Below are 13,851 nucleotides of genomic sequence, written 5' to 3'. Positions count from 1 at the left end.
GAGTGGGTTCTGACTCATAGTGACCCCTGTATAAATAAGGTCCACATTCTTTTCTGTGGGGCTGTAATACACATTCATGTTGCCGTGTGGCATATGATATGGTGGTGGCAAGGTCTTCCATTGGCTGAAAAGGCTACACTGGGAGCAAATGCTGCACATACGATTCCAAGATGGGGATGATGTTGGTCTGGCATGGAAGTTTCCCTAACCACTTCCCCCTGTTAATATCATAGCAATTGTCCTCCAGTTCTTCTCTGACTTTGTTCTTTCCTTCATTGTCACTTTCTTCACTTCTTTCTTCATCTGTCTCCTCACAGTTGTCATCAGAGGAAGCGCTTATTGAACTTTCATCATTTTCGTCTTTTTCTTGGACAGGGAGTCTTTTAAAAACTGAGTTGACACCGGGGAGCCTGCAGCGTTTGTTTTTTCTTCCTTTTCTTAGGTGACCTGCAGCCTTGGTCAATTTACACCATAATATACGGTTTTCACTGGTGTCTCGAAGCACATGATTTTCAGCTGTCCACCTAGCCCAATGTCTGTTCCAACCATTAAAATAGATCAGCTATTCTGGGATCTTTCTTCCTTTTTTGTCTTTGCCAACAATAACATCTATAATCTTGGCATCATAAAGGACTTGTGCCTTGATGGAGTCAGGCTCAAAGTCCCTGAGTGGAATTTAAATTTCATGCCCTCACCAGAGCTCATTTGCTCGTCCTGGCAGAGAGAGAGACTCTGGGTGGGAGGAGCGTCTATATAAAGTTTTTTGAGAAGGCTAAGAATGGTATTATACAAGTCATGCCAACAATTCACTGATAAATATTCTGATCATTCCCCCATATCACGAAGGACTGGATGTTTACAAGTATGAAAAGGTCCTGATGAATTTCCTTATTCTAACACTTTAGTCCATGTATTATTATTTGATAGCATAAGTTAATGGAGAAAAAAATACTGGACAAATTATGCTTATTTCAGGCTTTGGATAATTGCTGCTGTTTTTTCTTCCTAAGGACTGGTTGATATTTTTATCAGATGCAGTCTCCCCAGCTCCTGTGTTGACCTAGGCAATGCAAAGGCAAATTCTATTCCTTTTGTCACTACACTGTTGAATGTTCAGCAATTTGCAGAGAAAGAAGATAGAGTCCGATAGACTTCAGCTAGAATTCCAACTCCAGTTTTCACTGTGGGAACTGATATAAATCCCATAGCATCAATTTTTTCATCTGTATCATAGGATGTTGTTGTTGTTCAGTACCCTAGGATGTTTGCTGTTGTTAAGTGCCGTCGAGTTGGTTCGGACCCATAGCGACCCTGTATAGCATTTCCGAGGAGCAGCTAGTGAGCTTGAACCAACAACCTTGCAGTTCAAACGGCTTTGCAGTCTGGTGCATTAACCCACAATGTCACACCAGGACTCCACTAGGTACATGTAACTATTTGGATTCAACTAAACATCCATTTCTCAGTCATGCTAGACACATTCCAGACATAAAATAGTCAGGGCATCCTTCTAACATCACTAGTGAGGCTTCTAAAACCAGCTTAATTGGTGAGGCTTCTAAAACCAAAAATCAAAGCCATTACCATCAAGTCAAATCTGACTCATGGTGACCCCATGCCATATACAAAAAGTATACAATAGAACGGCTCCATAGGGTTTTCTTGAAGTCCTGGTACGCTATAGGATTAACACTGGACCACAAGTTTGGTTTGACCCACAAGATCTACGGTTCAAACCCTCCAGTCCCTCCTTGGAAACCATATAGAGGGTAGCTATGAGTAGGAACCATCTTGATGGCACTCAACAGCAGTAATATGCTTTTCTTGGCTGTAATCTTTACGGAGGAAGATCACCAGGCCTTTTTTCACAGCACTGCAGAGTGGGTTTGAACTGCCATCCTTTTGGTTACTTGTTGTTAAGTGTTAAGTATTAAGTCACTTACAGTGACCCTGTAGTGGGTTTCCGAAGAGTAGCTGGTGCACAAACTGCTCCCAGAAATCCCCAAAAACATTAGCATATTGCTCACAGGAAAGCCAACAAATTGTGGCATGCCAGGCTTTGAGCGTGCAACCCAGGGCATCCTTCTGATACTGTGACAAGACAGGCATACAATGATGACAATCTGTTTTCTGTTTACAGATGGGGATTTGAATTAAATATGAGCTAACTGGGGTGAAGAGTGGGCATGGATTGAGGTGGATCTCTGGATTCCTGGCAGCTGTCCTTGTACAGAGAAAAAGGAAGGCAGGTATATAGTGACATGAGTCCAATTCAAAGCAATGTGAGGCTGTTTGTATTAAAAACACCGTTCTAGAAACAAATATTCCAGAGCTTTGAAACCTGTTCATTTATAAGGACTCACTCAGTCCAATTTTCTGAGTTCCTTACTTGTTCTCAAACTGTGGGTACTTAGGGTCCTGGGGATGCCTCATCCCCTTCTTTACCCACTTCAGGTGTACTGGGTGTTCCCGAAGAAAAGGCATTGGCTACTTCTCTCCCACTGAATTCTGGATGAATACGTTAGTTATTCTGAGATAGAATATATTGTAATAAAAGACACGCTGCCACCATCCTCTTTCCCCCATAGGATCAAAGGACACAAAAATACTCCTTCCCCCTCTAAATTCAGGACCTCTGGCTTTCCAATAAGGCTAGCGAGAGCACTTGGTGTCCAGTCAGGATGGCTGGCATCTTGTGATGTACCAGAGAGGTCATGCCACCCCTCTGTGTTTCCTTATTTAAACAATAAGGACAATAACCCCTACCTCACAGGAAGAATGCTGGCATCATCTGGGAGGGAATTCACCCAAGCAAGCCATAGATGAAAGCTCATGCCTCAGGACTCTTACCTCCACCTACCTCTGAAAGCGTGTGAGACGGAGGTATTGATAGCTCATGCCTCAGGTCTCTTACCTCCACCTACCTCTAAAAGCGTGTGAGACGGAGGTGCTGAGAGCTCTTCTCTCTGAACACTAGGTATCTGAACAGGAGGAAGAAGAGGAGGGAAGCAAAGTTCAAAGGCTTAGAACTTAATGATGATTCTGGTATGGCAGATATTTAAGTTTTGTCCTGGAACAGTGTGCTGGCCACATCACAGATTCTTTCGTTTGATAGTCACTGGATTTTCTTTGATGTCGGCAGTCTTTTCTAGTAGATTGATTAGAACACTGAGCACCAGGGTTGCTGCCATGTTCTCCGCTACAGACCCAAGTCCCATGTCCCTGGAATCTTTATCTGATGCAACTAAGTGCATTCATCAGTAGGGAGTTGCAAACAGGGTCTGTATCTATATTTTCATCTGACCCTGTGTGTTCTGTTTAAAGTCTCATCCTTTTCTGTATTGATTCCTCTTTGCTAATTAAAGCATAACACCATCTCCCATCAAATGCCGTTTGGATTTTATGTAGCTAAAAAGAGACTCAATGGGAAGGACTTTTAGAAAAGATAAAGGAAGACTGATTCTTTAAAAGCCAGTGGGGTTGGGGATGCTGGGGAGGAGTCTAGGCATGGCTCCATGTGAGCTCACTGTGCTGTACACAGGAACCAAGAACTTCTTCCATCCTGGTCCTGCAGGACCCTGGGCCACATGACTCAGCATAGTCCTCTGAGACTCTTCAGGGGCTTGGAGGGGAAGAGAATAAGTGAAAAACAATGCACTTCAGTACTTTTTAGATCTGTCTTTTTGCAGAAAGATAGATGGGACTGAGAGCTTTGATGCTGAGATTGAGTACAGACAATGCAAGGCAGCTCTTAGTGTAAGGTATTTCTACTGAATAGGGAACATGCATTCAATCTCATGTTTGCTGAGCTCCATCTCTGTACCAAGCCCTTTGTTAGGTCCTTGGGAAATAGATGCATAAGGCACAGAATTTTGAGGAGCTCATGGTAGGGAAATGTAAGGGGTAATGAATCCAATCTAAATGTCTGAAGAGTTAAGATAAACTATTGTTTGGGGATCTGGGACAAAGAGGTAGTAGAATAAAACTGTCTCTCTCCTTGTCATCAGCACTTTATTGTTAACATCTTTGCTGTTCAATCTGGTCCCAGGAGTTCACAGGGAGACTCAAGGGTTGGGCTGCGGGATGACTGGGTGGGGTGGGAGCAAGGTATGAGCAGGGTAGAGTAACAGTACACATTGGGGTTGGACATATTGGTGTTCTGCATCCTTTAAGGGGCAAATTTTGTTATATGTATTTTATCACAATAAAAAAATTAAAACTAGTTATCTTTCATCATACATTTTAATCACATTATTTATCAAAGACTCAGTACTTCCCACCAATATGCTTTGTTCCATCTTAAGAAGCTTTTTCAGAGATCGGAGAACATCATCCTTCTCTTCTTTGAGAGTTAACTCACAGGTAACCTAGGTATATAAAATAATAAAAGATTAAAGTAGAATGTACACTGCAGTCCCTTTTGTAAAACAAGAGTTTTGAATAAAGGAGAGATTGGTCACACATCACACTATTGGGTTTTATACATGTCATCTCATTTGGTCTTCACGAGACATCTGAGAATTAGACCTTATTTATGTCCATTTTACAGAGGTTTCAAGGTATTAGAGGACTCCGCAGTATCATCCGGGCCAGCAAGGGCAGAGCCGAACTGAGTCCCAGAGCCATTAGCACCCTTAGTCCTTCTCATTATTGTTCATTTCTGTTCAGTAGATCCCAACTCATAGTGATTCCATAGGGTTTTCAAGACTGGACCTTTTGGAAGCAGATTGTCAGGCCTATGTCTTGAGGTGCCTTTGGGTGGGTTCAAGTCATCAAGCTTTTGGCTAGCAGTTGAATGCTTAGCTAAGCCAGCATTTTGAACTCACTAATGGCCATGGGAGAAAAGGCCTGGAGATGTGCTCCCATGAAGGTTTACAGTCTATGAAATTCTATGGGACACTTCTACTTTGTCATATGGGGTCTCGGAATTGGAAATGACTGGTTGACACACAACAACACCTACTTCTGGAAAATCAGCCATTGAAAACTCAATGAAGCTCATTTCTACTCTGATAAACACAGGTTTATCATGAGTTGGAATCAACTCAATGGGAACTGGTTTGAGGATTTGGGGTTCCAAGGCCTACTGGGATCATTCTGTCCTCATCACAGGAAGCCTCATGAGCATTTATCTCAGGCATTCATTAGTCTTCTCCCTCACCTAGTAACTTCCCTGACTATGATCCAGAGTATTAAGCAGTCCAGGCTGAACACATCTGCAAGGACAGGTGACAGGATTTGGGAGTGTGAATCCCTTGACAAATGAATTTGCCCCACATCACAGTTAATGGGAGATATGAAAGGTGCTGTCTCTTCCGTTAAACATCCCAGAAGATAATGAGACCAGGTGCTCATGAAGGGGCTAGGAAAGAAAACCAGCTAGGATGTATGGTGATATCGCTCTTTCTATCCTAGGTGAAGTCCTGCCCCTTTAGATAAAGCACTGAGGTGGGGCTTACTAAGATTTATATACCCCAAGCCATGTAATCTGAAATTGAAATAAAAATAACTTATGTAGTTTCAATAGGTAACTTTCACTAGGTTTTCACCTGGATTTAACATCTGGTGGCAAGTCCATCGCTTCTGTGGTCTTGGTGTCTTTCCACTACTGTGTGATTCTGATGTGTTGTCTACTATAACTTCAATGCGTTGCAGTGACAGCCAGCATATAGCATGGACCATCAGTTGCCTACAAGATGCAGGAGTACACATGCTCACAGCTGGCTTATGAGACCAGGAGAAACTGTCCTCATACCTCTAAGTGGCTCCTTTGTTATTTATTTGAGTCCTTCCTATGGAGTTAATGATAGGACTGAAACACTAATGTTCTAACATGGAGTCTCTGGTAATGTCAGAGGTTGCTGCTTTGTCCTCAGCCTGGTGTGGCATTCTAGGACAAGCACTGGACAGCTTACCACAAGCAGATTGGCAATTCAAACTCACCAGCTGCTCCTCAGAAGCCCTATACAGGGTCATTATGAGTTGTAACTGACTCAACAGCACTTAACAACAGTGAAACTAATGTAAAGGTATGCAGTATGAAAGAAAAAAAAGCCTGTTAAGATCACAGCAAAACAAACCCTATGGTGTACAGTTCTACTCTGTAACACATAGGATCCCTATGAGTTGAAGTCAACTTGATGGCAATGTTGTTGTTGTTGTTAGGTGCCATCGACTTGGTACCGACCCATAGCGACTTTATGCACAGCAGAACAAAACACTGGCCGATCCTGGGCCAACCTCACTATGGTTGCCACGCTTGAGTCCATCGATGCTGCTACTTGGCCAATCCATCTTGTTGGGGTTCTTCCACTTTTTCTCTGCCCCTCCTCCTTCTCCAGCGACTGCTCCCTCCTGACAATATGACCAAAGTATGAGAGACGAAGTTTGGCCATCTTGGCCTCTAATTGATGACAATAGGAGGTTTGATTTTTATTTGATGACCTCAGAGGACCCTTAGAAGACCAGAGACCTGAAGAATCTCATTAAAAAAAAAAAAACATAAAGAAAATAAACCAAATTATGAATAGTCCTTTAACTTTGGTGGTGGGGTTATAGAGACTTCCACGTTGTTTGCCTTTCTTGTGGTGGTGATGTACCGTGGAGTCGGTTCCGACTCATAGTAACCCTGCAGAGGATTTCCGAGACTGTAAATCTTCATGGGAGCAGAAAGCCTCATCTTTCTCTTCGTGGGAACAGCTGATAGCTTTGAACTACTGACCGTGAGATTAGCAGCCTGAGCACCTTACTTGTACCATCAATAAAATAAAGATGATCCAAAGTTTTTTGTTTCAATAGAAAAACTAGAACCCAGTAAGAGTAACGTATTAAGTGAGTTGCTGACAGCGCAACTTCTAATGTTTCTATTGCTTTTCAGTGACAGCCCTTCCTCGCCATGGCCCGAAAACACACATGTTCCCTTCATCTTTCACCTGAGGAAGCTGGAGTCTCAGAGAAGTTAGTGAGCTGCAGCTGACCATAGGACCATGAGACCCTCACTCATCCCCTGCCAGGATGCTTTCAACCCCAAGGCTAGAAGAGCCTGTTCTTTGGAGAACTCTCAGCCCTGAGTGTCTTGAGGTTCTGAGTGTTCCCATATCTCACTCTGGACTGCACCCTGCCCCATGGGGACATGAAGGTAGCCCCTGAAGGTGAAGAATTGAAGTGAGTACATCTGACCCTGTGGGAAGAGCTCTGCTTCGAGACACCATACCTGTACATACCTGTTCATACCTGTACACACCTGTGCATACCTGCACACACCTATGGGGAGGTAGGAAGAGCCTTAAAGGCAAAGCAAGCCTCTAATCTTACAAAGTGCCCTAGGAAACAAGCCATAGGGGCCAGGAATGGTGGTCTTCCAGCTTCTATGTTTACATCTTTCTGAAACCCTATACAGGGTCACTATGAATCGGAACTGAGTCGACAGCACATAATAACAACAACATGTTTGTGTGTGTAGCAGGAAAATATTTTACAATATTACCTGGTGAAGTTTTATTCTTCAAGATTTATTTTTTCCATTCCAACATTTCCATCATTAAAAACTACACCCTGAAACTGAGTCCTCCTGCCACAGGAAAAGCAGAATCTCAAAGAATTCAAGCAGAATGATGAATCGTATCTGTGGTTCTGCCTTCCAGAATGATGTGGAGTTTAATTACAAGGACCAGGGTCTAGAGGGAAGTGGTTGTCTAATAGTTAAAATTGTTATTGTTGTTGTTGTTGAGACCGTGGAGTCGGTTCCAACTCATAGTGACCCTACACAGGGTTTCCCTTTATAGGAGCAGAAAGCCTCATCTTTCTCCCACGGAACAGCTGGTAGTTTCGAACTGCCAACCTTGAAGTTAGCAGCCCGATTTGTAACCGCTACGCTACCAGAGCTCCAGAGTTAAAAATGACTAGGCAATTATTGTGGTAAACAATGTTTTTAGAACTTTACCTGGATTCTCTGTTTTAACTGCATCATTGAGCCCTGGTGTGGTGCTGTTGGATAAGTACTGGACTACTGCTAACTGCAAGGTTGGCAGTTCCAACCCACCAGCCTCTCTTGGAAATCCTATAAAGAGTCCCTATGAGTCAGAATCGACTTGATGACACACAACAACTACAATCATTATTCCAGTCCTCCAGAAGATAAGCACTAGACTGCAAACCACAGGTCTGCAGTTCAAGCCTGCCTGCCACTCCATGGGAGAAAGACAAAACTTTCTGCTTCTGCAAAGATTTAAAGCCTCAGAAACCCTATATAGGATTGCTATGAATTGGAAATGACTCAGTGGCACTTAACAACAACATACAAATGAGGGATCCCTGGTGGTATAATGGTAAAGCATTTGCCTGTTGTTAACCTAAAGGTTGGTAATTCAAACCCAATCTGGAAGGACGAAGAGCTGGAGACCTCCTTCCATCAAGATTACATCCTAGATACTGCTCTGAAAGGGATCGTATTAGAAGTCCTGAATAAAGTGGAAGAAAAATGTGCAACAAAACTCAAAATCATGACCAGACTTGCTGGTTTGATTACGATATGCACAGAACTGCTAACTGTAAGGTTGGTAATTCAAACCCACTGAGAGAAAGATAAGGCTGTCTGTCCTTAAAATGATTTATAGCCTCAGAAACCCTATTCAGGGTTCTGTGAGTCAGAATGGACTCAGTAGTAGGGGGTTTGGGTTTGGTGGATGGAACCACCGAGACTATGGCCCTTGTTGTTGTTAAGTGCTGTGAGTTGGTTCCAACCCATAGTCACCCTGTATAGGGTTTCCAAGAATCAGCTGGTGAGCTTGAATGGCTGACCTTGCAGTTCAAACCAACTTTGCAATTGAACGCATTAACCCACAGCGCCACTCCAGGTCCTTAGATTCCTTCAAGCCTGGAACTGAACTCACCCCTGTGGCTGACAGACCTAGAAGGTGAACAGTCACATCAGGGAGGTCCACATTCATTAGAACAATAAACTGTATGAGATCAAGACAGTAGCCTTTGCCCAGGGACCAAGCTCAGAAGGCAGGCCTTCTGAAAGAAGGGTGATGGGAAATGGTAAACACAGGGGTGATGTTACATTGTGAGGATTGTAATCAATGTCACAAAATAAAATACATATAAATTATTGAATGGAAATCAATTTGCCCTGTAAACTTTCTTCCAATTTAAAAAACTGAAGCTGGAGAGATTACAGTCCAGGAAGCCCACTGAAGCAGTTCTACTCTGTCACATCGAACCATTAAGAGTCTAAATCAACTCAACAGCATTGAACAGTAATAACAACAGACAAGGAAGGTGAGGACCAGAGAGATGAAGTAACTTGTCAAAGGTCACACAGGTAGGAAATGGTAGAACCAGGATCTGAGTCCAGCTCCTGGTGTGTCCTTGTAGGATAAGCATAAGACCTCAACAGTTGGTTTGAACCACAAGGTCGGTGGTTCAAACTCACCAGTCACTCTTTGGAAACCCTATGCAGGGTAACTATGAGTAAGAAGCAACATGATAGTACTTAACAATAGCAACATTTGGCTTTAGTGGAGTCCTGATGTGGCACTGTAGGATAAGCACTGGACTGCTAACCATAAGGTCAGAGGTTTAAATGCACCAACTGCTCCTTGGAAACTCTATGGAAGGTTGCTATGAGTTGGAACCAACTCGACTTAACAACAACAACAACAACATTCGGGTCCAGAGATCAGACCTAATCACTCCACATACTGTCTTATAAATAGTGCATTGTGCTCAGGAAAAGAACACAGCTGAGAACAAGACAGTCAAGGCCTCCTTGAAGGAACTCACTGGTTGAGTCTTCTGCCACTGGGACTTCTGAGACCTACCTCTTTAGAGCCTTATCACATTCTTGCAAAACAGGAAATTGCAGAGTTCCCACTTACTGATGAGGGAAAAAAAGGAATTGGCACATGGAATTGGAAGCTTAGAAGTCTCAAAACACTCTAATGTCTCTCTCTGCCCAGGGAGAGCTCTCTAGTCAGCTACCTGCCAGACAGTGGTAATATCCAGGCAACAAAACCAAACTTCTCTTGGGTTGAATCTTCAGAGCCCAAGAACAGTGGGGCCAAACAACGGTGTTTGGTGAAAAGAGGGAGCCTAGATGGAAAGCAATTTTCCTCTGAGATTTCAGCGGATGCTTTGGAGTCCTAGATGCTGTTCCCCAGGCCCAGGGATCTGAACAGGGCTGGGTCTGTGGATGAGGGCGTTTGACACTGCTTGAGACAGACACACAGATGTGGGTAATCAGGAGAGGGGGCTTACGCAAGGGATGAATCTTCTAAGTAGAACATTTTTGAAAATTGGTCAAGAGAAGAATGTTGGGACTATAACAACCAAAAAAAAAAAGAGGAATAGGAGGAAGGAGAAGAATGTCATCATGGTGGTGGTGGTTATGTGCCATGGAGTCAGAACTGACTCATAGCGACCCTGTGCAGGGTTTCTGAGGCTGTAAATCTTTACAGGAGCAGAAAGCCTCATCTTTCTCCCGTAGATCAGCTGGTAGTTTCGAACTGCTGACCTTGAGGTTTGCAGCCCGATTCGTAACCGCTACGCTACCAGATCTCCTTGAATGTCACCATAGTGACATTAGGTAAAAGTCTTCTGTTGAGCTCTCACCAGAGTTGTGGGTCAAGACTGGACCTTAAACATTCTTTGCTTCCTTCTCTTTGGTTTTTTGTTCTCTGAACAGATTATTCCACAGAACGAAGAACAGCATTCAAGTCCTTCTGGACAATCTTTACTATGTATACAGATTCGGTCACAGCTTTCGGGTGCAGATTTGCAGGGTGGAGGATCCAAGATGTACTCTGGAACACAAAAGAGGTAAAATAAAGGCCCAGCAACAGCTGTAGATGGGACATTTAAATTCCTAACACCCAGGAAGCTGCTACCTTGTCCCCATGACCTCGCTGGTATGGTCACAAGGAAGTGGAATTTTGTCTACTTCTTTCTTTTCTGAGCAGGGAAACCACGACATATTTGACCCCACACAGAGTTGGGCTGATTCTACATCCATTAGCCATCCATTGTCCCTGTGGGTCAGATGCCTAGGCCCTGGTCAGACCTGTTCGGGGAGTGGGAGATGAGATTAACAAGAGAGGGATTTATACATAGATTCTGAATGAACTTAGTATGTGGTGTTAAGCAACTTGTGCTGCCTCTCACTAATAGTACTTTCCTCCTTAGGGTTATCCTAAGTGGGTTAGTTCTGTATAGGAAGAATGAGTGGAAGAGAGGTTTAGGAAAAGATACTGAATCTGGGATCAAAGAGCTAGAACTGAACTCACAAGTGAATTCTGAGAATGAACTCACTTGGGAATTCAGTTTGTTTCATGGTTGAGAAAGATAGAAATTTGAGGTACACAGTTTTTCATGGGAGCCTGTCAGTTATCTAGCGCTGTTATAATAGAAATACAAACCGGAATATATTTCCTCACATTTTAGGAAGCTGAAAATCCAAATTCTGAGTCTCTACTCTAGGCGAAGTCTCTCTGTACAGGCTCTAAGGGAAAGGTTTTTGTCTCTTCAGTTTGTTTCCTGGTTCTTTAAAAATCTCCATGTATCTTGACAGCTATTTTGCCCCATCTCTGGTAACATAGTGGTAACAAATCAGGCTGCTAACCTCAAGGTCAGCAGTTTGAAACTACCAGCTGTTCTGTGGGAGAAAAATGAGGCTTTCTGCTCCCGTAAAGCTGTACAGCCTCGGAAACCCTGTGCAGGGTCACTATGAGTGGGAACCAACGCCACAGTACTTAACAACAACAGCTTGCTTAATCTGTTATTTTTATCTCATGTAAAAGATTAATTCAAAGCACATCCTATACTAACCCTACCTCATTAGCATAACGGAAACAATGAATTCCCAAATAGGATAATAATCAAAGGCATCAAAGTTAGGATTCACCACACATTGGAGGCGGAGGAGGGGAGAAGGGACACAAATCTACTATTATGGAAGAATAAGCATCTTCATTCCTTCTTCATCACTCCCAAGTATTCCAGATCAAAGCCAAACCCCACTTCCTGCCCAACTAGCCACAGGCTCCTCTACATTCCCTAAGCTCTAAGCTATTGAGGATGGGCTCCATCAGTTCCCCTCCCCAAGCTCTGCCAGACCCTGAGTTTTGTACCCTGTGACTTAATCTTTCCAGGGGCAAGTGTAATAGGTATGGGTATTCTGTAAACCCCTGTTGATTTGTTGCTCTGCTGGTATTTGCAGTTGAAAGGGAATCTGTAGAGTGATATTCTGATCTGAAACGAATGAAAAGGAATGATATTGGAGCTATAATTGCAACAGCAAATGGCCCCAGTAAAAGGACAAAAAGAGCTGAGGCTCAAGCTATAAACTGACAATTTGGCAGAGACCAATAACCCAGCACTCACCCTAGGTTTCTAATGCACCTCGGAGCTTACTGGGGCAGTGCACACAATTGAAACTGGCACCCACTCTGAAGCGCTCAGGGCTCAGTGGAGCAGTGTGGGGAAGGAGGCCATGAACCAGAGATCTCAGAGAGGTCTACTTTCTCAAGTTTTACACCCTATCCTGGGCATCTGGTCCCAGTCCTGCTCAGAGCACTTTCAGAATATCTGCTGTGGCTCTCCTTTGACTCTCTACTTTACCCTCCAGTTCCCATATTCCCCTCATCCTTCCCACAACCCATGAACTACCATGTGTGACCTTCTATGCGCCTCCAATATTCTAAAAGATGCTTCCCCCTCCCCCAAAGAAGGGTGTGTGTTTAATGAATGCAAGTTCATCTCCCAACAGCATTTTGACCCAGTGGTCTTGAGTTGAGCTTCACAGTGAGTGGTGGCTGCTGAGAGGGAATCTACTCAGATCTATTGATGCAAATCCTACTAATTGTCTCGATATTTTTTAACTTGGGGAGGGGAATGGCAAGATTTCCGTCATCTCCCTCTCATAATACCTTCCAAAGCCAAGATTATATTAGATTCTACCAATTTAATTTTCCTCTGTGCTTTTATGCTTGGAAAGGTGGCTCAAACAATCATAAGGGACCCTGAAGACAAAGCTGTATGACAAGGTTGATGACATTTACAAGACAATACTATTGAGTAGTTATCATGGTTCAGTAAGAGCACTCTGTCTCTATGTGAGTACTTCAGTTTCTCCTTCCAGCTAGCCCAAGGTCATCATTTCCACTGGAAAGATGAAAATTTGAGCTTTCTGCTCTTTCCCTCAGTAAGCAACATGACAAGGATACAAATACTGACAATAAAGTATGGACCTTTCAACATGACACAACCTTTCTTTACAGGGGTTCCCTTGGGTTCCATCCTCTCAACAGATGCTGCTCCCCTCCCCTGGACCCAGAGCCAACACCTACTCTTATGATGTCTCTTGGTTTTCCCAGCTACTGACTGCAGTACTAGGCAGGACAATAGCAGGAGCTGGAGAAACACAGACTTCATGGTGCTACCGAACAGATGTGAAGTCCTGGCTGGCCTGGAACTGCTGGGTTTGATCAGGCACTGCTGGCAGAAGGGAAGGAAGAAGGAAGGTGGAGCTGTTTAAGCTGTAACTGGCCTTTCACTATATCTTTTCATCAACAAGTGCCTGGAGTAAGATAAGCACCTCCTAACTGCGTTCACTCCAGGGCCAAGTTGTCCTCTCCCCCCTGCCTCCAGATCCAAAATCATTCCATTCTCTAAGCTCCTACCCTTCCAATTACAGAAAGGAGTTTTATTCCCTTTTGTTATCCTGATGCAAATAATGCAACACAGAGACAAAGTGGTTGGAAGTAACAGCATTACCTTTTTTTTTTTTTTTTTTTAAGTTTAAGGTTTTTATTGTGGATTGAGTGAAAGTTTACAAGGCATATCATCAGTTTT

At 43.4% G+C, this 13,851-nt stretch overlaps 1 protein-coding gene across 1 annotated transcript; it reads right to left on the bottom strand.

Annotated features, from left to right (window-relative positions):
• Positions 1-10,626: 10,626 nt before the first annotated feature.
• On the bottom strand, positions 10,627-13,431 carry LOC102841927 (WAP four-disulfide core domain protein 13-like). The gene is made up of 2 exons (XM_006839335.1): positions 13,347-13,431; positions 10,627-10,805 (listed from the first exon to the last, which is right to left on the bottom strand). Exons 1-2 carry the CDS (start codon positions 13,429-13,431, stop codon positions 10,627-10,629), a joined length of 264 nt encoding a protein of 87 aa, XP_006839398.1.
• Between the last annotated feature and the right edge of the window lie 420 nt (positions 13,432-13,851).

Source organism: Chrysochloris asiatica, unplaced genomic scaffold, assembly GCF_000296735.1.
Source record: "Chrysochloris asiatica unplaced genomic scaffold, ChrAsi1.0 scaffold00023, whole genome shotgun sequence".
Lineage (NCBI taxonomy): Eukaryota > Metazoa > Chordata > Mammalia > Afrosoricida > Chrysochloridae > Chrysochloris > Chrysochloris asiatica.
Note: the sequence above shows the minus strand (reverse complement) of the source record. Positions and strands in the feature narration are given on the sequence as shown.

What these genes read in the sequence shown, in the direction of transcription:
- LOC102841927 (XM_006839335.1), bottom strand. Translation starts at nt 13,431, where the DNA reads ATGAAGTCTGTGTTTCTCCAGCTCCTGCTATTGTCCTGCCTAGTACTG. An exon ending in AACCAAGAGACATCATAAGA is followed by an intron (nt 10,806 to 13,346) that starts GTAGGTGTTGGC and finishes TTTGTGTTCCAG; the next exon opens with AGTACATCTTGGATCCTCCA.